The 24,131-nt window shown below is 42.5% G+C and overlaps 2 protein-coding genes across 3 annotated transcripts in view; one reads left to right on the forward strand and one right to left on the reverse strand.

The window, feature by feature from the left end:
- Positions 1–4,988, forward strand: part of phf3 (PHD finger protein 3) — a 10,034-nt gene extending 5,046 nt beyond the window's left edge. For both annotated transcript variants that reach the window (XM_019870616.1, XM_019870615.1), the window contains exons 6-16: positions 62–113; positions 422–542; positions 645–801; positions 904–1,020; positions 1,154–1,282; positions 1,367–1,511; positions 1,592–1,778; positions 1,858–2,005; positions 2,747–2,836; positions 2,945–3,140; positions 3,225–4,988. In XM_019870616.1, coding sequence (XP_019726175.1) covers positions 62–113; positions 422–542; positions 645–801; positions 904–1,020; positions 1,154–1,282; positions 1,367–1,511; positions 1,592–1,778; positions 1,858–2,005; positions 2,747–2,836; positions 2,945–3,140; positions 3,225–4,930 — 3,048 coding nt within the window. In that variant the 3' untranslated portion in view covers positions 4,931–4,988. The remainder of the gene's footprint in view (positions 1–61; positions 114–421; positions 543–644; positions 802–903; positions 1,021–1,153; positions 1,283–1,366; positions 1,512–1,591; positions 1,779–1,857; positions 2,006–2,746; positions 2,837–2,944; positions 3,141–3,224) is intronic.
- Positions 4,989–6,040: 1,052 nt separating this feature from the next.
- The window catches only part of eys (eyes shut homolog), a 172,694-nt gene continuing 154,603 nt past the window's right edge, over positions 6,041–24,131 (reverse strand). Inside the window, exons 41-48 of the mRNA XM_019870330.1 lie at positions 19,176–19,348; positions 14,750–14,932; positions 13,357–13,523; positions 12,789–12,933; positions 9,123–9,285; positions 8,867–9,039; positions 8,582–8,743; positions 6,041–7,657 (exon numbers count right to left, since the gene is read on the reverse strand). Coding sequence (XP_019725889.1) covers positions 6,474–7,657; positions 8,582–8,743; positions 8,867–9,039; positions 9,123–9,285; positions 12,789–12,933; positions 13,357–13,523; positions 14,750–14,932; positions 19,176–19,348 — 2,350 coding nt within the window. The 3' untranslated portion in view covers positions 6,041–6,473. The remainder of the gene's footprint in view (positions 7,658–8,581; positions 8,744–8,866; positions 9,040–9,122; positions 9,286–12,788; positions 12,934–13,356; positions 13,524–14,749; positions 14,933–19,175; positions 19,349–24,131) is intronic.

The following is a 24,131-nucleotide window of genomic DNA, read 5'->3' on the forward strand; positions in this document are numbered from 1 at the left end:
CCCCCACACTGCAAATGCTGGTGTTCCTTCAGTAATTTGTCATTCCTATCTTCTAAAATAGGAGCAAGGTCGAAGATCATCCGCAGATGTCAAAGAAACTCATCATAAAACAGGTATTTGATACAGTGCTTAAACATGGTAACGCTGTTAATATATTTATCATATTTTGCTATTTAACTCTTAAATACTGAAAGCGCATTCATGAATGCTTTCATTTTGTGGATGTTATTTTTACATTTTTCACAGCTAGCAGTTGCGTTTCCAAATTGTACACCAACAGGAAATATATTTGGCAGTGTTGGAACTTAGATTTTTATAGAATTCAACACTGAGTAAAAACACCTGTGTTTGAATTGCAGTTCCTTTTTTTTGTTGTTTTGTTTTCATTTAAACTTCCTCGGTACTTTTTCTGTCCTCACAGGCATTCAGCTGAAACCTGAGGCAAAAAGTAAAAGCGCATCTTCCTCTTCAAAAAAGCCTGCATCTGTTGAGGAGATCAGGCGTAGTGTGCGTGATTCTCTGAAAGACATCCTCATCCAGAGGTAGGAGATCTCCGTAAATTTACATTACACAGCCTCTTCATCGAAGAGCTTTCAAAAACAATTTTGTTCAAGATGCTGAATGTGTGACGCTCTGCATTTTAGGTTGAAGGAGTCTGATTTGAATGTCCCAGTGGAGAAAGCTTCTGAAGTTGCCAAGAAGATCGAGAGAGAAATTTTCCATATGTATAAAGATACGGAAAACAAATACAAGAACAAGTATCGAAGCTTGATGTTTAACCTCAAAGATACTAAAAATAACGTAAGTGTAGTTGATGTCTCCAAATGAGACCAGACATGATCTGTGAAGCCATGATTGTTCCAGTATAATTTACAAGTAATCTCCTTTTGTCCTACCACTCAGGTTCTCTTTAGGAAGGTTCTAAAGGGAGAAATATCTCCTGCTAATCTAATCCGAATGAGTCCCGAGGAATTGGCTTCCAAGGAACTGGCTGCTTGGCGGCAAAGAGAAAACCGACACGTGAGTAATCCTCGAATCTCATGCATCCTCAACTAAACTTGATGGCCATTAAGACGCCCAGTAAGGCTGATTTACATTCATCTCCTCTTTAGTGAACAAATCTACCTCTGGATGACTTTGTTTTTCTTCACAGACAATTGAAATGATCGAAAAAGAGCAAAGAGAGGTTGAGAGGCGTCCCATCACCAAGATCACACATAAAGGGGAGATCGAGATCGAGAGTGAAGAACCAAGGAAAGTATCTGAACCCGTGGAGGTTGAGGTAAGAAATGGACCATGACCTGATTTGTTTTACTCACAAGTCAATGTGCCACTCAGTTGTGGACTCCGCCTAACTTCTTCACAGGTTGAACCGCCAGTCAAAGCCCCAGAAGTGCCAGTAGAAGCTCCGATTCCTCCAGAGAAACCTGCAGAGAGCACTGAGACTCAGAAGGACACCACCAGCAAACACAAGTCTCACTTATTTGACCTCAACTGCAAAATCTGTACAGGTGACTTACAACATGAGCCCAAGTTGTGACCTCATACATCAAAGACGTCAATGACCGACTTTCTTGTCTGACCGATTCAGGCCGCATGGCACCCCCGGTGAAAGAGGCGCCCACCAAAGTGGTCAAAGTTGCGACAACCGTGGCAAAGCGACAGTCTGCCAAAAGCGAGGAGACGAGCACACCAACGCCATCTGCTGTTGAGGATGACCTCCACCTCACAGTCTTGGAGGAGAGCTTTCAGAAGGCTCACACCAGCTACGAGCGAAGGCGAGCACTCATTTGTGATACGCGTCTTATGCGGCTTAGTGCCAAGATAGCGGCTGAAGTGCTCCTCTCTCCATCTCAGGTCAGACAATCCAGCTGGCCGAGACGATGACGCATCATTCCTCTCCAGCCTGAAGTCCTTGTGGCGAGGCTTCCTGACGATGCACTCTGTGGCTAAACTTGTCACAAAAGTTTTCCCTGTGTCAGGCATTCTGGACAGCTTGACTCAGGTACGCCACTCTTTTTAACGACCCCCTCCAGACATACTTTGACTAAGACTTAAGTGTTTCAAGCCCACTTTGAAACTTAAATCTGTCTCGTTAACATTCTCATCAAGATTTTGACGTCTTTGCCCCGCATTGAAATCACTCCATCTTACATTCGATTGGGCTTCAGTCCTCCCTACCTGTAGAAGTTTCTTTTCAGCACTCAATGGTTCACAAGTCAGGCCAGCAGTATACAATTACGTGTGATTTTTGGTCAGATGTTTATTCATTTACCTTTTGGAACTTTTAGAAATTCTGTAACATTCTGGTAATATAGTTTATAAAATGCAATATATCCAAAGCAGTAAAAGAAAGTTTAACGTTTGGAATGGCACAAACCAAGTCCAGACCTAAATCCATCTGAAAATCTGTAGTGGTGACCTAAAGGGTCAGTACATGACCGTGCACTTTAGGAGCACTTTGTTTGGAAAAGGTGGACACATACATGTGCCACATATTTCTCCCCAAAATAACATGGTGTTGCTATGAAAGCAAAATGCACCCTTGGAACCTAACATTTGTCAGTTTTTCAATTGAACTGTGCAGTTTTTAGGTCGTATTTTCTTCAATGATTTATCATTCAATGAGGGAATTGTGCTGTTTTAAAAAGTGATATTCTCTGCAAGTATGAGCACTCGCATCCTGAGGCAATCGAAGGTGACTCACTTGAAAGTATAGAAAGTGAATCCTTTGTTTTTTCCATAGGATCTTCCTGACAGCATTATGGTTGGCGGAAGGATAAGTCCACAGACGGTGTGGGACTACTTGGAAAAGATACGTGCTACAGGAACTAAAGTAATAAATATTTTGACTTCTTAACTGGAAGGTTGAGACATTACATTACATCTAACCGTACATTGATTGCTGACCCATGTTGTTTGCTTGTTTCTTTGTCATTTAAAGGAAGTGTGCCTGATTCGCTTCTCCCCTGTAACTGAGGAAGATGAGATCTCCTACACTCTCCTGTATGCTTATTTCAGCAGCAGAAGGCGTTTTGGGGTGGTGTCAAACAACCGCAAACAAGTGAAGGACATGTATCTCATTCCTTTGGGTGCTTCTGAAAAAGTGCCACATCAACTTGTGCCTTTTGATGGACCAGGTGATCAACACGAGCAAATTCACCCCTGTCAAGAAGAAAGTCTCATTGTCTTGACACAAATGTAATTATCATGTGATTTGCCAGGTCTGGAAAACAACCGAGCAAACCTTCTCTTGGGACTTATAATTCGTCAGAGGCCCAAAAGAGATTATATTCCAGTTGACGTCAATGAAAGGACAAGGATGTCTCCTGATGTCAAGCCCGTCCCAGCTTCTGTCAAGGAAACTCCTGCGGAAGAAGATGATGAGAAGCTCTTCCTGGCCTCCTTGACTACTCCCAATAAAAGCGAGAAGGATAAACTCCTTGAAACTACAGAGGCTGCAGAGGAGCCCATCACAGAGTCTTTTGAAGAACCATCTGCAGCAGCGAACAGCAGCCAGGAATCCCACAAGCCTCTGCGTTTTCTTCCAGGTGTGTTACTCGGCTGGGGTGGAGAACTCCCGCCTCTGCCAGATTTCGGAGGACAGCCTTTTGCTGACACCCACAAGGCCCAACCTGCTCTGAAAACAGAGGTGCCACCCAGCGGGGGCTCCAAGGGTCCAGCTGCTGCTGCCACTGCTGCTGCGCCTCGAGACCGCTTTGTCATCAAGAAAAAAGAAGTGAAAGTCGTCCAAGCTGAACCGCAGTCATCCGGCCAGACAGAGGCTGCGAACGCATCACTGGGAAAAGATGCTGAGCCCGCACCCCGAGGTCCCCAAGTCTCTCTGAGAGATAAGCCTCCAGATGTTTCCACGGAAGCTTTCTTGGACAGCCTGGCGACGATTCACAAAGATGGTGAAGTGAGCAGCAGCGATACCCCCAAGAAAGAGGACATCGCTCTCCCTGATTCAGACAAAGCAAAGTTGGAATCACAGCCAGCATCAGAGAACACAAATGGCTCCAAACCTCTAAGTGGAATATTGAAAAAGATTTCCAACTATTCAAGTGTGACTGAAAACAAAGCCGGCGAAACGAGCCCCATTACCCCCGTTGATGATAAGCACGCTCCTGTGTTGGGTAGCAGTAAAATCAGCTCAGTTACAACATTTCATCAAGGCTTTTTACAGATCTCTCAGGCCAAACACAAACTGAAAGAACAAAACCCATCTGATAGTCAATCAGTGCCCGGTGACTGCAGCGATCCTGCTGGAGGCCATTCGAGCGGCACAGTAACTCAAGCAGGAAACCCTTCTGTAGTACCACAAGACACGGGGAGGGCGCCAGCTCTGCCAACATGTAACAGTGCTGCACCTGCCCACCACCAGCAGCAGCACCAACCTCAGGTACCTGGCAGTGACCACGACCCACCTTTTCCAAACTCTTTTCACAACCTGCACATCCAGGATCCGAATCACAGCACACCAGAAGCCCAGGAGTATGCTTCCTTTGAGGCAAACCCCGAGACTCTCGCCCAACCAACTGGTCAACCTCCATCGCAGGCCAAAGAGGAAGCACAGGAGGAGCTCTACACTTACTGTCACCCGTGGGAGGAGAGGCAGTCGCACAGCGAGGACCGGGACCACCACCACGAGAGGCACGGCCACCGCAGAGACTCTCACCACGGGAAGAAGAGCAGGCATCATGACAGGGGGCGGAGCAAGAAACACGAGCACGGCTCCGACGGCAAGCGCAGAGACAAGAGTCGGCACCACAGACACTCTGAGGACCACTATGGCGAGCGGCGGAAAGAGCGATACTACAGTGACGACTACACTAGCCGCCATAAAGAACGCCACAGACACCGGCGGGACTCGGACTATGACTATGACTATGACAATGTGCGAAGGAGCTCAAAAGACAGTTACTCGTAATAATTAGGTTTTTTAACTTTTTTTTTTTGTTCGTTTGTGGTTTTTTTTTTTTTTCAAAGAAAACAAGCACCAGTAGTATGTGTTTTGGTGCTCTAAGAAACCCATTCTCTGATTCAAACCACTACAGCTTTTTTTGAGCTGTTTCGATTGTTTTTTTTAGACGTCGTCAGCGTGCAGCTTGTATGTAACGTCCCTCCCACGACTTCTGTTATGACAAGCTGAGCTATTTTAGTGGAGTTACAAAGTTCATCACACTTGCTTGTCAGTTTGTTACACCTTGTACAACCATCAACTGCAGCAACAAAACCTCATAGTTTTTTTAGATGGTTTTGCTGCACCCAGTTAATCCTCAATGGAAAAGAAGCAAATCCATTTCCGTTCCAATGTGAGCCTTTCCTATTGAGGTGTGACTACGAAATTGATGAGTGGGTGTAGATACATTCTTTTCCCACCAATTTAGAAAAGGGGCCACTTTCAATTTTAAATGTAAATGTATTTTCTTGGTTGGTTGTTGTTTTTTTTTTTTTTTTTTTTTTTAATTTCTTGTTTCCATTGACCCGCTGAATTTTATTTTCAACATCCGGTAATATTGAGCCGATTGATTGATTGGTCAAATTGTTTTGGAGCTAAAGTTCTATTAGCTGCAAAAACAAACTTGATGGAGGCACCCATTGAGCAGCAGCTTGTGTTCCCCAAGTTGGTTCCTTTTAAATTGCCTGAAATATTTTATAGTCTTACTTTCTACTGGAAAAGCATTGTACATTTTTGGCTTGTAATATACCTTAGAATGAAGTGTGCCTTTGCACGTGTGTATGTACAGTTGGTAATAAAGCTAATTTTTTTTTTATTGTGATAAAAAATAAACATTTCTGTGTACAGTAAATACAGTATATTAAAGATACCGTCACCTAAACTACACTGCTGTACTCTAATTAAATGTACATGAAACTGACTACCGACAGTTTTACCATTTTGATTTGTCTTCACAAAGATCCTTGTATAAAATGAAACAACTTTTTTTTTTTTTTTTAATCCTTGCATATAAAAGATAATTCCAATGAAGTCTGGAGGACAAGATATTTAATGTTCAAACTGATGAAACCTTCTTGTTTTTTAGCAAATAATCGTTAGCTTAGAATTTTACGGCTGAATTCCAAAAAAGCTGGGACAGGGTCATGTTTACCACTGTGTACATTTTATTTCAGCACCTGATTGGAAAAATGAATTTGTTTTTACCAGTACTTGCCTTAATTTGCCTGATAATTTGTGAACTGTTTTGCTCCAAGCGGAATGAGCGGCCAAGATGAGTATCATTACCCTTTGCCATCATAGTCTTTTTGGTGAGGTGACATCTCAAGAAAGCACAACACACACACACACACACACACACACACATTCCTTCAATGTTCTGAGATTTTGAAGCCTATATTCCTAGAGAGTTAAAATCATCTGCAGCTGTTGTGAAAGCGCTATATAAATCAGCATGTATTGTATTCAAAAATCTGAGTGTTTCGCTTTCTCACAAAAGCCACTTCCCCTTCTACTAATTTCCGTTATGAACATTAAAGCCCTCGTCGCTTTTTGAAAACAGAAGGGCTTCGTCAAACAAATAAACATTTCGGAGATTTCCTTCAAAGCCCCCTGAAAACAGTCCAGATGTCACGACGGATACATTTGTGAACATTTCAAATCCCCCAAAGTAGAGCTGCCCCCCGTAGTTTAAGGCTACGTATTTCCCAAGTGGGTCCACATCCTCCAGGATGATTCTCTTATTGTTCAAATGGACTTGAATGACCGTGCTGTTTATTAAAATGGAAACATGGTGCCATTTGTTGCAGCAAAGTGTCTGACTTTTTGAAGTCGACGGGAGGGAAATCCTCTCCCCAAGATTAAGTGCAACTTTAAGGCCTCCCTTCTCTAGTCCCACTGCCAGGAAGTCCTCATCTTCATGGCCCCCTTTGCCCATCCACATGATTAGACTGTCGCTAGTGTTTGTGAGGAAGATAAAAGAAACGTGGGTTGATCTTAAATTTCTCCTGCTGTATTTCAGATCAACGTATTTAACGTAAGAGCGTCCGACAAACTTTAAAGTGTCTGTCGGCACCTCTCTGGTGCAGTACTTTCCTCCCCATCCGAGGGGGCACATGCAGGTGTACGTTGTCTGACTAGCGGGAGAGCATATGGAGCCATGTTTACAGATGTTGTTGACACAGCTTAAAGACTGATTACAAGTTGGGCCGGTCCATGACGGTGGGCAGTCACACGTGATAGAGTCCTTCCCCGTTGCCTTGCATTGACCTCCATTGTGGCACACCTTGTACCCACAGTCACTTCCATCCCGGTCCTCGACATTTGCGCCACTAAGAGCCCCTTTTTCCGTCAACTCCAACTCAAGTCCGTTTAGAATCATTTCTCTGATGCTGCCAGTGAAGCCCGTTGGCTCCCCTTCGATCGCGTCCGTGGCCACAGAGCTCAGAGAGGAGACGCCCCCGACAAAGATGTTGGTGGCAACATCGAGTGTGCTCATCCCCTGGGTCACGTTGCGTCTAACTTCCTTGCCATCCAGAATTAGGAAGCCCTGCTGACCGATCCGGCCCGCCTTCACAGTGTGCCAGCTGCTCGCATGCAGGTCAACTCTCGTCACAGTCTGCAGGGCGTGGGGACCATCCCCCAGATTGTACCGCAGCTGGACAAAGCCAGACATCAAAGAAAGGCAGAGGAAGTCTCCTGCAGGAAAGAAATAAAAATGAGTTGCTCGGAAGACATTTTGTAAAAGGTTACTTTAGACACATTCAATCCCTGGTAATTATTTTTAGTTTTGTTAAATATATTTTTTCAAGACTTGGGGTAAAAAAGGGTCTGAAAATGGCTGGTACTGGATGAGTTAATATAATGTACTTTTATAACAGTGGTGGCCAACCCGCGGCTCGCGAGCTGCATACGGCTCCCGGGCTTTCACACAATTGTCGAAAACGCCTCGGGGATGGCGCTGCCTTTCAAACAACGGTGCTTAATACACAGAACATACTACGTGAGCCTATCATCAATCCCGTTACTTGATTGACATTGAGGGCAACCAATCAGATGACTGAATTACCGCTCATGCGCAGACAACGGCGCTAAGTGCTAAGCTAGTCAGCGAATTACCTGTTTTTAGGGCAGGGGTGCCATATACGTCGATCGCAATCAACCAAGAGCCAGCAGAGCGTTGGGAGGAGGAAATGGGAGGGGGGGGGGCGGATTTATGTGTTTGTGTTTTACGGTTTTATTTATGTTCGGGCGCTCCGGCTGTTGCTCGATCGTCGTGGTGTGTATACATTCATATGTGCGCGAGTGCATGGTCGTGTGTCTGTGCGTGTCTGTGCATATGTGCGTGTGTGTGTGTGTGTGTGTGTGCGCGCGTGTGTGTGTGTGGCTCTTTGCAGTAACACAGTAAAAAAATTGGCTTTTAGTCTCTGAATGGTTGGCCACCCGTTTTATAAGATTAGTAAGAGCTATGTTGAGGTGAAGTTTAGGTGAGTGCCCTCTTTCTTTCAATCAGATTTGCATGAATTATTGTCGGCAGCAAATATGCATTAAAAAAAATTAAGAACATGTCCTTTCGTTTTTGCAATACTCTTGATGGGTTGTTTCGCTTTATAAAGTAGTTACCAGGTCTGTCCCCAAGATGTTGTGCAATGTAGAAAAGGATGCCACCAGGTGATAAAGGTTGGAACTGCATTTGTAAAACAGTCCGATGTCTTGTATTCACTGGGGGGAAGGCCATCCAGGAGGAGCGCTTTCCACTGAAGAATGGATCACTGATGCTCACAGCTGAAATGGGGACAATAAAGCAGTTAAATTATTGAACAGCGAAAGTGCTTCCTTGTTGACAAAATGAACAGAGAGAAAAAAAAATACACGTGTAATGATGAAGATTGCGTGTGATGGCGTGACCTTTCTCGCAGTAGACTCCTGCTGTTCCCAGGGGGCAGTGACAGGTATATCCATTTGGAAGAGGGATGCAGGTGGAGCCGTGGGCACACAGAGGCGGGGGAGCGTGCGCGGCATCGCACACTGACATCGTCTCCGAACAGAGCGCTCCCTTCCATCCTAAAGGGCATTGGCAACTGCGGGAGGAAAATGCAAGCTCGTAGCTAATGATTTCCCATCCACCGTCCTTCTGTAAGTCTAGTAAAATGTGCGGCCTTACTACACGGATGAACCAGAGTCCACACATGTTCCTCCATTCCTGCAGTGAACATGAACACACAAATTGACTCCACATTGACCCACGCTTCGCCCAAAGGCGGGATGTCCCAGATCTTGGACTGTTCCATTTCTTCTTGTTCGAAAGTACATGTCAAAAATGCACCCTTGAAAAAGACAAGACAGACAAGGGATGCTGTTTTTATAGATGCACGTCTCATATCGAGAGGATTATTTATCAGTTAGTTGAAATGTCAGGGAAAAAAGAATATCCAGACTCTTGAGAACAGATCAAAGTAATCCCCGGTTACAATACAGCCGGTGTGAGATACACGGGGGAAGACACCTGAGCATTCTGATTAGATGCCTTGTAAATTCAATGATGTCATTGACATCACTACTTATGTCTTTTCTGTCCATCTCGACATTTGGAGTATCAATATTTTAGACTTGATCAATCTTGGGAAACGTCCCCTTTTTTCAGTCACATAACGATGAGCATTTTGTCTTTCAGTGGAGGCCGGGATAGTAAGTACTTACAGAATCAATACTGTATTTACATTGATCATATGATGTGCATAGTTGTCAAGCTCAACATGTTCATTGTTCAAAGCGAAATATCAAGTGACATAAAAACCTTTTAGAAAGTTGAAATATATTTGTTAAACAGTCAGCTAAATCAATCGTGTTGCTACGAGAAGGTCAAGCATCTTCTTCTTCTTTCGGCACGTCCCTTTTCAGGGGTCGCCACAGCGAGTCATTAATTCCCATCCGTCCCTGCAAACCGCCCTATCAACTCGCATGTCCGTCTTGGCAAAAGTTTTACGCCGGATGCCCTTCCTGACGCAACCCTCCCCATTTCTCCGGGCTTGGGACCGGCACCGGGGAACAGTGTACCCCCAGGGGAGGGCACTGCTCCCCAGCGGCTGGGTTCGAGAAGGTCAAGCATGTGATGATTAAATGGTAAAATTAGTCCAAAATGTCCACCCTGTCATCAAGATCACATATTTTGCTGTTGGCATGTACCTTGTGTGCTTGCAATTATTTTTTTTTAATTAAAAGTGTGGCTTGACCGAGATGCATTTCTAACAGTGTAATATCTGACTATGAAGTTCGGGGGAAAATAAATGGACTCGAACTTCAGTACACAAGTAAAAAATGGCAACCAGGTCAGCTCCTCCGCCCACCCAAATTCAGTCTTTAAACCCTCATCCGCTGTGTCAAAATAACAAAGCCAACCATGGGTAAAAGTAACCTACCGGTAAGCTGCTCAAGATCCATAGCAACTCAGAGAGCGGGTTAGGAAAACAGCCCAGTTCTAAATTAAAAATCTAATATTTCAGAAGCAATACAATGTATGGCTCAGAATAATTATATCTCTGTGACCTTCTTTGAATCCATTGAGAAACGGTGATGCTGTCACGGACTGTCAAAACATTTACCCTCGCAAAATAACACTATGAATGCTTATCTCTCAGCATTCACACAATAGTCAAACGAGTATGCCACCGGCTGTCATCAACCATCTACCTGGTCTTGTTTGACTCTTGCTTCCATAAATCCATCCTATCCGGGCCATATTTACTTTGGCCTGTAAGTGCAGAGCATAAAAATAACACTTCATTGCATTGCCCAACCCTCTCCCTTGCGTTGGCCACTGGCGCAAACAGGATGCACTAGAAATGTCATGTTCACTCATGAATATTCATGGGCTGATGCCATCGACGCTGACTTCAGTGATGGTTGCGGCATTATAAACGTAGGCCTTCTTCGACGTGTCTTTTTAATATACTGTAGCTGTACCCAGGCGCTACTGTTCTAAATGTCTCTGCTTCACATCGCGTCGAATAAAAGCCCTCAATCGGAATGTTTGCATGTAATGGTGTCGAGCCTTGACAAACACTATTCCCAGTTACTTGTTATTTGATCAGCGGCTCAAATTGACAGACTGATTCATTTCAGGAGTCACCGTGTCTCCTCAGCCACCTTTCGACAGGGGGCGTGTGGTGGTGGTGGGGGGTGGATCTGTTGATAACTGGGAGTGAAGTGAATTATCAGTGTGTTCACTGCCAGCCATCATGATTAGGGCCCCAGGAAGGTCACGCAGATCTGATTAGACGCCCATGAGTTCTCATTACATCCTCAGCACTGGGGCGACGGCGCCACCGGTGTGGAGTTTACCAACACGAGGACGTCGCTGGGTCAGGTGGAATATGTGAACTGTGTTCACCGCAGCTGATTAGATTTTTTTTTTTTTGAAGCTTTCATTTGAAAGGCTGAATTGAAATGAATGCCAGACTCATAAATAAGACACAAAGGCATTTGAGGCCTTGGACATAAAAAAGTTGCTGTTGAGTTCAAATGATTCTGCTGCAAAATAAGAGGCCTGCATACTGAATGTGTTTATCATTGCATTCCTCAATGTTATCGTCAAGGTCAATGGTTGTGTAATTGCAGGCATGGTAAATAAACACATTGCTGTATTTACTCCAACCCGTGTTGGGAGTAATTCTCGTTAATAATAATGTTTTGTGATAACGTTATACCAATTCCAATGTCAATATGTTATGTATATAAACCAGAAAAAGATGAGTAAGACATTTCCACTTCGGAGATGTACACAAAGCGTCCCCTCGTTGAAGATTTAATTAGAGCACCATAGGTGGCATGTCTTGCATTTGTAACGAATCTCGCCAGTTGCCAGATTGAACACCGTCACAACTCTCAAGAGACTTGTGTCATCATCATCATCATCATCAAGATGACACCAGTGCGCCTAAAACAGGACATGGGTTTCGGTCTAAGGGAGGGAAGACCATATCCTGTCCCAAGATGCTCGCATTAGAAAGTCACATGACACTCAAGAGCACAGCAGAAGCTGCCACTGTCTTCTTGTGTGTTACTGAACAGACCATTAAAAAGTTACGTCTCAATTTGGGCAAAACTCATGAACTATGATATGGCAAGGCATATTAGGAGGCAAGTAACTGACTTTTTGGACCGTATTTTAATCTTTGGCATCAGTTGATTTGGGGGAAAAAGTGCAAAACCGCCTGCTTCCTTTGGCCTATTCGGAATATAATCATTGTTCATCTGTTTTTTTGGCATTGTTGCCCTTTCAAAGAACTTCCAAAGATCTGTGGCATACTTTGAACGCCAAGTCATACCTCTGCAGTTGTTCTGGTGAAGCTAAAGCGTCATCTTGTACTGCAACCAATAAATCTCGATGGACAGTAGCAAGTCAAGTTAACTTAACGTGTCTTCCTACGGGAGGCTTCGCTCCACATTCCAAAAACATGCATGATAGCGTCACTGCAGACTGTAGATTGTCCACGAATGTAAATGTGAATGATTATTTGTCAGCACAGGCCTCTCGCCTTGAAAATCAGCTGCGATAGGCCGCAACTCAAACATAACCCTGAATAGGAAAATGTAAAGAAAATGGATCGATGATCATAATACTTTATTATTTTAATTTTCTTTTTGGAGGGACTTGGCAGCAGTAAAATAAATGTACACAGCAGCAATTAATTGATATAACCACACTATGTGCTCTTTTCTGGTCTTTTCATGATACGTTTCTCCTCTGCTTACTAAGGCAAGAGTGTTCCTGGGATGAAGGCCAAGCTTCAGTGCTCTTAGTGCACGCTGCTGAAAGTGGCCGTCTTACCCTGAAAGCCGCGATGGAACCTGGAGCCAAGTGGCAGCAGGTCAGAGCTGTACTCATTATATCCGCCTACAAAGAGTGGCTTGACAGCATCGAGGACCCGCAGAGGTCCTGGAGATGAACCCGTTCTGTTCCTTTGTCCATCAACCTAAGAAAGACACTGTTTATACTCGAGCAAGCACTGCGAATAATCAAAAAATCTCAAGCGTTGAAATGCACGAACTCCAATTAATTAGCTTAATTTTGGTTCACAAATGTTTGTGCCTCGTAATAAAAGATAAAAAGATTTTCTTCCCACAGGGATCCTCATTGACTTTTTACATTGTTCTTGTGGATGTATTCGAAAAAAAAAAAAATGAAGCACAAGCCTGACACGTGAGATTGTAGCATCATTTACATTTCTGACACTCCAGCAGACAAATATAAAGAGAGGGAGGAAATGCAGTCAGATGCTTTTTGAAAAAGTTTACGATTAGTTTGCTTTTTTTTTGTATGCACAGCAGCTGCCATTTTTAATGATTTGCAATCTGCAGTTTAGAGTCAAATCAACATTCTGCAATGATCCAGTCACCTTCAGCCATCCTGTTTGGTTGGTCCTTCCAAATGTGACAGTGTGGATGTCCATGCGGAGGTTCAGTCGATCCGAGATGATGGTTGCTATACCTGAGCCGAGATTGAATTTATGCAGGACTCTCCCTTTCCGCACACCCAAAACAAAGAAGTCGTCACCATCAGTGCCTGGAAGCAGAAGGCATTAATGAGCAATGAACAGTGCGGCAGATATAGTACAGTGAGGTCATAAATATATTATAAATAGCATGAACTCTCACTGAACTGGAGCCCACAAAAAAAAAAACAATAACAATCAATTACCCAAGATTTAAACTCAATTATACATGCGGTTGCTTGAAGGCACACTGTAAACGACATTGTTCATCACTGCAACTGCTGCGGGTTTTGTGTAACTTGACTCCATGCATTCATAAAATAATTGTGCTTCGTTGTTTTAAGTAAGTGATCAAAGCTGACACATCATTAAAGCAATTATTGTTTTAGTTGTTCAGATCTCATCTTTTCTCTTATTTCACCTTTGAGTTTGCAACATTTCTCACTATGCCGCTCTCTCTCCTGGCAGGTATTTCATTATTCATATTGCTCGTGTCCCCCCCCCCCCCACTACCCCCCTTTTTTTTTTTTTATGAATAGAACTCTCTGCAGAAGACCACAGCAGATCTACTGGAACTTATTTTTGTATTGTTTTTAGAAACTATTGTTGCAATGGCCACGTTAGCACGTCTGACTCTACTAATTCAACACCGCATTTGAAAATGTATTCCAGGTGCCCCAAAAGTCACCATATCTTTTCATGACGGATATTATTCAGAGAGACTTGAAGCCATTTGCATTTGACAGCTTTGCGGTTTTGTAAGCATATCCTTCCCTTGCTCATACTGTAGCTTTCCAGCTGACAATGGAGCAGCGTTGTACAATGGCCCACTGGTAAGCGTTTATTTCCTGTCCATCGATTGCAGTGGAGTGCCAATTTGACAAGCGTGTCAAAAGTGTCTGTGGTCATGTTACTAAACGCTTCGCGGAAGAAAAAAAAAGGTTCAATCAATCCAATGACATGGCACAACCAAAAAAAAAAAAAAAAAATCCACACAGGGACTAATGATAGAGTCAGTGCTGGTTTTGGAGTTCTTTCTTTTGTCTGACTTTTAAATTGTGTAGGATTTGCCCCCAAAATCGTTCTCTTAGGAATGAGGAATGTGCTATTCATATCGTTGCCGCTGGATAAGATGGATTGGAGGTGGGGAGGTGGGGGGCAGGAATAGCAACTGCTTTAGTCTTCGCTGATATGTAGACCGAAATGGTTTGGATGTTTTCATTTAAATATTGCAGTGGAATTAGCATTTCAGGTCAGACGTAAAACATAATCCCCCGAAAGATTGCAGGTTGCTGACCTTGTCCTTTCTGCCCAGCGAACAGGATCAGGTTGTCTTTCAAAGCAGACGAGTGATTGGCCAGCGTGAACTTCAGCTGGAACTCGTAGAAAAAGCCGAGATTCGGAATGTTGGAGTAGGCCGCAAAAGACGTGTAGCCAAACTCATCAGTACCACTGAATCTGGCTCGTGTGATGTTGACGGCTGCAAGACAGAAAGACACATTGGGAGGAGATCATGTGCTCTTCATCACAACTTGCCAAAAGATGGCACTATTGCCACACAGCACTTCAGTGGAGGGAGTGAACCCCTTTCAGAATGCTATTAAATGGTGACCTGTTTTCAAACACTATCACCTCTCCAGTTCCATTCTATTTCCATTAGTAGCCATTTAGGCTGAATTTTGGCAAGCAGACGATAAATGCTTCATCCCCTGGCTGCACACAATGGCAGCAGCATAACATTCAATTCACGTTTAGTTACAGAGAGCGCGTTGGTTGCATTACCGCCATTTGTATTGAAACTCTGCATTTGATTTTGCACCGCGGACCCAATGTTAAGTTCCATGATATTTTCAGAAAATCACTTTTTCACTGAACACAAAAATGATATTCTTGACTGGAAGATACGTGTCATGGTGGCAGTGATAGCAAAACAGGCTCAAAAATCTGCTCTGCCATTGTCCCCCTCATGCACATAAATTATTTATAAAGCCTCATCATCCCCACTAAGAGTCCTATTTGCTGACTGTTTCTCTGAATCGCCTCTATAAAAAAGTAGACAAATGGCACCCTGTTGCTCCTATTTTGCTCAACTAACAAGTTAGATCCTCATGGCGCTTTATTTTTTAAAAGACCACATCCGGATATATGGATGTTGTCAGTCTTCACAATGACTATCACACAGTTTTTACACTCCCACCATGAGTATGTCGCATCAGAACAATCACGCTATTGGTAACGACATGCTGAACTAGCTCAACTAAAGCGTATGCAAAGAGGTACTACAGCATCCATAAAATAATAACACACCTTTTGTTGGAAAAATATTAATTTTGAAATATAAGAAATACAAAAAAAAAAACTGCATCTTTTGAAAATGTCATTCAACCCATCTATCCATTTTCTCTACCGTTCATTCTCATCAGGGCTGTGGGTGAATTGGAGCCTCTCTCTGCCATTCCGGACAAAAAGTGACGCAGTAAAATCTGGACTCATCACCATCCAATCACTGCAAGCCATTAAAATAGAACCTAAATCAGGGGATGGGCAACTGCGGTCTTCGAGGACCACAATTCTACATGTTTTAGATGTTTCCCTCCTCCAACACACCCGGAACAAATGATCAGGATCACTATCAGGCTTCTGCAGGTGTGTCAGAGGAACATCTCAAACATGCAGAATTGTGGCCCTCAAGGACCAGAGTTGCCTATCCCTGATCTAAATGATACAAACTAATAAGTAGACACTGACTCTTAATTTACTGTACAACACTGAGGTTCACCCTATTTGCGTTTCTTAAATTATTTATTCCACTGCTGAGGTTTATTTTGACATCGATTCTGTAAGTTAATGTCAGACTCGGCACCATGTTTTCTACGTGTAGCGCTGCATTACATGTAAACATGACAATGTTGACTGCATCTTTTGAAAATGTCATTCAACCCATCTATCCATTTTCTCTACCGTTCATTCTCATCAGGGCTGTGGGTGAATTGGAGCCTCTCTCTGCCATTCCGGACAAAAAGTGACGCAGTAAAATCTGGACTCATCACCATCCAATCACTGCAAGCCATTAAAATAGAACCTAAATCAGGGGATGGGCAACTGCGGTCTTCGAGGACCACAATTCTACATGTTTTAGATGTTTCCCTCCTCCAACACACCCGGAACAAATGATCAGGATCACTATCAGGCTTCTGCAGGTGTGTCAGAGGAACATCTCAAACATGCAGAATTGTGGCCCTCAAGGACCAGAGTTGCCTATCCCTGATCTAAATGATACAAACTAATAAGTAGACACTGACTCTTAATTTACTGTACAACACTGAGGTTCACCCTATTTGCGTTTCTTAAATTATTTATTCCACTGCTGAGGTTTATTTTGACATCGATTCTGTAAGTTAATGTCAGACTCGGCACCATGTTTTCTACGTGTAGCGCTGCATTACATGTAAACATGACAATGTTGACACTTATTGCAAGGTTTGATTCCGATCCCGTTGACCTCGGTGAATAACGGAGCTTTTTACATTTTAACATTTTGTGCCCTACACGCTATTCATTCGGTGTAGATTGGAGAGCAAACATGAACAAAGGTCAAGGGACCTGAAAAGTGTCTTTCTTGAAAGCCTTACATTGTGTGTTTGCTCACATATTTGCTCTATAGAAATGCCGAACACCAAAATCAACGACCATACAAAAAGTCCACCTTCGAGGGTTGAGTCAAGACATGAGTGCAAACCGAGTTAAATGCCCTTCAGCACCTAAATCAAATCCAGTACAAAAGTAACGGGTAGAACCGACAAATATGTACATCCAAAAGAGATGCCACAAACAATATTTCATTGGAGACATATTGCCTCCATGTTTAATCTTAACACAACACTACAAGGATGCAAAAGTAACTAATTAATAATTAATAACGATTAAACAAAAACAAAAGAAAAAAGCAAGTAATTTCTAATTCTAAGCGAAGTCACCCCAAATATATATGAATTTTTCACGAACTCTGCTAAGGTACTCCAACATCGGTTGCACTTCCTGGGCTTTCGTTGCATTTGGTCTCTTGGCTGTTCACAGCGTAACGGTCTCAATTTAAGAGCACTTTAGACGAGAGCTGAAAAAATTGCACTGAAGAAGACAACTTTGGTTTCTGGCTTCCTTGTCTTCTGGCACTTTAACGCGTCTACCTTAGCCGCCCTTTAAAACCAATAACAGTACATGCTTTGACAAAGAACAATCATCCCCAAGGGTTTGAAACATGCATTGCCGCAATGCCGAAAAGGAACGTGAACTGATCTTTCACTACCGCTAAGTTTGTTTGGTTACTTACCCTGCAAAGTTAACAGGTAATGAGCAACCGCCCCCACGGTTATTCCCATCCACTTTGTTCCAAGTAACTGTCAATAATTGTATTTGTGTGATGATTTCACAACAGTACCTTTCATAATCAAGATCACGCTGGAGTCATTCTTTGACAGTGGTCTGTCTGAAGGTTTGAAAATCACATGCAACAATAACAGAACACGGCATGAACAACCGCTGGACTCAATTATTAAAAGTCTAGTCCATATTAGGAATGAGGAAAAGGGCTCTGTGGCCTTGAGACGAGCACGGAGCAAGCCCCTTGGGAGTGATCAGCTGTGATTGTGCTGATCTTATCGGATGTTGGCAGGATTCAAATGTCAGGCGCACGCTTGGTGCTGCACTGGATGTTTGAATTGCTGTGTCTGGCACATGGGCGCTGGAGCATATCTATGATATGCCAAGCACCCTGGTGCTCTTTAGTTTAGTCATGCAAAACCTTTGCTTTGAGAACCAGAGCTGACTCTTGCTTTATTGGCTGATTTTTTTTCTAGAGGATTCTCAAAACAAACAAACTCTTAAGCAAATGAATAGAAAAAAAAATCAAACTTTCCACTTTTATCCTGCAAAAAAGTTGCTTTAAATCAATAAAATCTGATTAATTTAAAAGTCCTTTGAAATATTCAGCAAATCCGCCGTGAGTTTTGCTTTGATTATCCAACTTTATTGCTGGAGGAAGAGCACATTTCTACATCCTCAGCACTATTTAGTTCCATTAATCCCTTTACTTAACAACAGGCACTCACTCTACCAACTGCTCAAGGCTCCCATTCACCAACTGTTTGCAGATGGGTCCCTTAATAAAGCTGCAAAATCTACACTGCTATGATGCGAGTGCTGTGAAAAGGGGCTGTTTTAGGGGCATCGTTCTTAACTGAAAACTGAAAATGGGCCCCATTTTGGGCGTTTGTTCACACAACAGCTGTATTTTGGAGACCAAAATAGCAAATGTAACGGTTTTCAGCTTGGGCACTTGTCTAGACGCTGAAAAACAGTTGGCTGTGGATGTAAAAAGTAAAGACCATGCTGTGGAAGTACACACAAGCATGTCACAACGTAAACAATGGCAGGCCTCACCGTCGATGTGCAAATGTCAAATTAAGTAGGCGATGCAGGCAGCTTCACATACTTAGAAACAAGGTCACTAAATCTGCTTCACAATTAAAAATACAACATGTGAAGGCCTTTACAGACAAAATCATTTAAGACATTTCAAAGCAAAGACAAAAAAACCCCAGAAGAATTGAGGACATTTAAAATGATAATCATCAGAGAACAACTAAAGCTGCAGGAGGAAAAAGCAATGGCTGTGCATTCACAAAGTGACTGTCTTCTGAATCTTGTTATTTAATTCGACTTACCTTCCTCACAAAGTAGGCCTTGTCTTCCATAAGGACAAAGACAAACTGCCTCCAGTGGCGACTTTGGCATGCATGTTGCCCCATGACTGCAGGGGTTGCGGTCACAGGTCATAAACTGGCACAGCTGGCCAGCGTAAAGTGGGGGGCACTTGCAGAACCAGTCCTCTGCATCGCTAGAATGGTGCAGACCAACAGGGACACATACTGCAATTAAACCAAGAGCTGAAACATCATGTGGAGATGTGTGTGTGATACATGGGACTGGCTATAATGCTTGGAAACTGCGTGTCTCCGGATACACACTTGGATGAATAAAATCAGCACGTAACATGCACATAGTAGAAGAGCAGAGCACACTTTTCCACCAAGATGGAAATATTGTACTCAGCATAATAAAGAAAGAATTAAAGGCAAATAATAGTTGAAATATGTATATCTGTTAGCAAAAAAAAAAAAGAAATTCCCAGTTATACAGTAGTTATGGGGCGTTGTCAAAGTAGGATATCACTAAATGGCCATCATCTGCAAGGGGTTTACGAAATGAGGAAAACATTGTTAACACCAAAAGTGAAGGCCCACCAAATGGAAAATACCAGGATTACAAGTAAGGTGATGATGATGACGACGATGACACCATCTCTGTTACACACACTGTAAGAAATGTTGAAAAGTTGAGTGAATTCAAAATTTCAAGGCAATTCGGCAATTCAACAAAATATTAAAAATTGTGTTCATGTGAAAATTGTTTTCCCCTGATTTTTAACAAAGAAATCTGATTTTCCAGAACTAATTCCCCTTGCATGTAAGCTATAAGTGAAAATAATTCAGCAAACTGTTTTGGAGCAAACAACTTGCTTGTTGTACAAACTAACATCGTTGCCATAAATGTGAAATTTGTTGCACCTTAAATTACTGTTTTAACCCCCCCGCTCCCCGAACAAGTTGGTGTTTTTTTACAGTGTTCACAGCCTAATATTGTCACGGTTGACATCATGTTCCGGATCCAGTAAGAGAGAGTGTGAATAAGACCAAACCATTTTCATTCTTGGCGGGGTTGTTGAAGGTTCACAAAAGTTGTCGGCAAACATGAGAGAAAATTAATTCCCTTATCCTCACTTGTATTCAGACGTAGACAAAAATATAACAGATTCACACAATGCACATGTCCTACCTACTGTACCGAATGCGTGTTTCATGCAAATACATTGTGTATATCTTCAGTAATCCTGCTCACTAACACACAAACCACCAAAGCCAATGGGTGAAAACAATCATTCTGGTTGTCTGGATCCGTATATACACGACCACATCATTCGTCCTTCCGCACTGAATAGTCCTTGCTTGGCAATAAGACAAACCAACAGTCAAAGTAATATGGTGGCAGAAGAGACATGTACCAAAGGTTTCCAGTCACAGATAGGAGGAGGCACTGGTGAATTTCAGGCCCATAAATTAATCATGTGCTTGGTGCAGCAACTCTGCAGGGTGTGTTTTTGCTCCTTGAGAAAGTGCCTTCCAGAAATGAAATATTTACATTCTGTCACCTGCATAGTGCATTGTTAGACATGACGGAGTCTTCTACCAAAGAAAGGCTTATTAACGCCCGTTTGTAAGATGCAGTGATACACAGCCGCATACTTTCGCTATCGCAGTATTGCACATTAATTTCTAAATATTACAGATGTAAATTTGTCACAAAGATCAATTGTCCCTTCCAGTAAACAGGTACCGGTACATTCGTTCGAATGTCATCTGACGAGCTCTAAGAATCGATTGGTTGCATGTCAATCATTGAGAAATGAGCTACAAAAGCGCTTGTATGCCACTATAATAAACTGTATGAGGACATATCATGCATTTCCGACTAGTAAACAAACGACTGGTGGAGCTCTGAGCAGTAGGTGTCAACAGAGCAATTTGACTGGACGATATGTCAGTGCGATGATCTTGCGATTGCCTGACATAATTTCCACACCGTTGCAAGGTCACATGATTCTCATCCTGAATTCACCCCTATTCTCAGGACACGTTTGTATGGCGTGCCTTAAAATATCCTGCCTTTGACTTTCAATGTGGGCAATCTCTTACTTGATGCTATCCATACACTATGTTTTGAACCGCCATGGCAGACGCGCCAATGTTTCAATGCATCAAATTCAACACTTCCATTTTTATATTGACTGACGACACTATATTTTAATATTTACTGGTAAATGAGTGACTAACAATCTGGTCAACATAAAGTTCTTTATTTGAAACGCAATTCCTACCCCACCCCTCGAAAGGCTGGTGGCACAAGTGCAACTTCTTTTTTTTTTTCTTTTAAGTGTACCGTTGAGAAATTAGGTTGCCTGGGCGCCCAGATTGGTCTCAGTCTGGAGCCCTGATGGATGCTGGTACGTTCCCTCTCAGCCCATCATGTCCTGATGTGGTCCCTCACATTCTGTCAAGTCTTTCCACGGATGAAACGCGGAGGAACTTTGTGGCCATGGAAGATTGGCATACTGTTTTGTCAAATGGAGGTCTGAAATGTGATTACCTTGGCCACTGGGAACATCATGGAAACGTAGCATTAACAGTGTAACACGGTCACTTAAAAATAGCCAAAACAAACAAAAAATAAATTATACAAATGTATATATATATATATATATATAATTTGATAATTACATGTCATCTGGGAAACATGAAATAAATGCATATTTACCATGTGCCGGACAAAATTGTAGCGACCAAACCAATGGACTAAACAACAAAGAGAAAGCAACAACAACAACAAAACTAATCCTGTTCATGACTTTTGCTGCAAAAACATCACTTGCCTCCAGCTGTGCAGAAAGAAACTTAAAAAAGAAACAAAATGCATTACCTCAAATGAAGCCCAAATAAATTGCCACAAAATGGAGCTCTGCATGCGTGACACTTTGTGTTTGTGAGTGCACTATGCTGAGCAGAAGAAGCCAGTTTGAAAACACTTTACTTTTAATTGGCCTGCTCCAAATCTGATTTTTGTGGTAACAAACAGTTGCTTCAATCTGCCTCTGTCAGCTACTTTGATGAGGAAATAGGGGCAATTTTTGCAGACCAATCTAAATATGTTAAAGCAACAATAGAAAAACCTTAAAAATGTTATTTAGTGATTCACATAGACGTCATAGGGAGAAGAGCATCTCTGTCAGTCAGGAAGTAATTAGCACTGTCAATGATAACATTGCTCAACTAAATTAACTGTTGATGCTTGGTTATGAATAACAAACTGCAATATAACAGTTTAGAAGAGTATTTCAGAAAATACATTCCACTTCTTCATTAAGATTGAGGTTGAGCTGTTTTGTAGAATACAAAACAGTCTCGACCCAAAGAGGGGAACACCAGTTATTTATCAATCTTTACAACATTACTCTTTTGTCCCCCGCTATCAATACCTTGAAATAGGCCATCGCAGGTACACTTAAACCTGCTACAGCATGTTGCTGGATGCATCTGTAATCGACGTCAGGTCGAAGCACAAGGTCCACAATGTAAGTAATATACGTACAAGAAACGCTAAAGTATGGAGTGGCCATGGCTCAGGATGTATGCCATGTCCAATTTAAAATCACTGTCCAGTTTGAGACCCAAGTTCGAGGCTTACCAGTTAAGACTTCGAATAGCACCAAGCACTGTGAATAAAAAAATAAAACCAAAGCAGCAACAGCATCGCCACACATACTGGCGCACTATCTGCCATCTTCAAAGCCTTTTTTCTACTTTTGTGATCTACTGCAATCCAAAATACAGTGGTATACTGTGAAAATAAATCACAGTAGATATGGTGTAAAATTTCCCACACCCACTGCTATCCTTTGATCATATAATGTCATTCAAAATAAAGCACACGAAAGTACAGTAGGTGCACTGTATAATGGCAGTAAATTAGTCGTGTCCCTGATGCCAGTAATCAACTGCTATTTTACTGAGAAATTCTTGACAGTGTATCCTCCATACAGGATAAGAGGAACAGGAAGATTAAGATGCGTTGACACCTGCCTTTCACGAAGGCCTTTCGCAGTAAATTACATACGGAACACTTGGTTTCAAGTGCTTGTTGATATGCAAACACTCATCTACAGGAAGCCACTGATGAGGTTCTGCTGTCATGCTAGTCATCTGGAAGAAGCAGTTAGTCCACATTATCCTTCGTTAAAAATGAAACGGAATCAATGTTTCTAGTGGATATCATTCAAAGACAAGAGCTGCTTTGGTATGAAACACTTGCCCTCCATTATTGTAAACAAACAGCGGGATACCATGACAATTGAGGGCTCTGGCGAGAGGCGGGAGGATAAATCATTTCAACATCACCTCGCTCTTCCCTCACTGAATTTTAATACGTGTCAAGGAATAAAAGTAGAACTTGAAATTATATGTCACATTCACCTGATGTACTCAGGTTTCTGTTTGAGCAGACGGCTCGACGACATTTCCCTGACCTCGTCCAGTCAGTTTTGGCTTGCCCGGCAGTGACGAAGGGCGACGTCTGCTGAACCTCCGACGGGGTTGTTTGAAACACACTGTCAAAGCAAAGCATCACTCACATGCAATTCCTTTAAGGAAGGAGGAACAAAAAAAAAAAGACTTTCTCAAAGGATCAGACATTATTCACTCTTTGCAACCACTCTCTGTGTATATCCAGACTAGTGCCCAAACGTTTTCCTCCAAAGGCTGTACACAGAAAAAAATCAAAAGATGTGCGCGTGCCAATGTGACATTCTTCTCCTTGACTTTTTTTTTTCTTTAAGATAATGAAACCAATTCAACGTTGTTTTTTTTCCCTGAATAAATACCAAATGGACTAAAAATGTGTCCTTTGATTAAATCTGGCCTCAGTTTCAGTGCCTCACCCTGGTTTTCAAATTCCTTCACATGCACTATATCAGCGATTGGAGATATTGATCCGTGAATCGATTGCAATTG

This window comes from Hippocampus comes, unplaced genomic scaffold, assembly GCF_001891065.2.
Source record: "Hippocampus comes isolate QL1 unplaced genomic scaffold, H_comes_QL1_v1.1 scaffold76, whole genome shotgun sequence".
Classification (NCBI taxonomy): domain Eukaryota; kingdom Metazoa; phylum Chordata; class Actinopteri; order Syngnathiformes; family Syngnathidae; genus Hippocampus; species Hippocampus comes.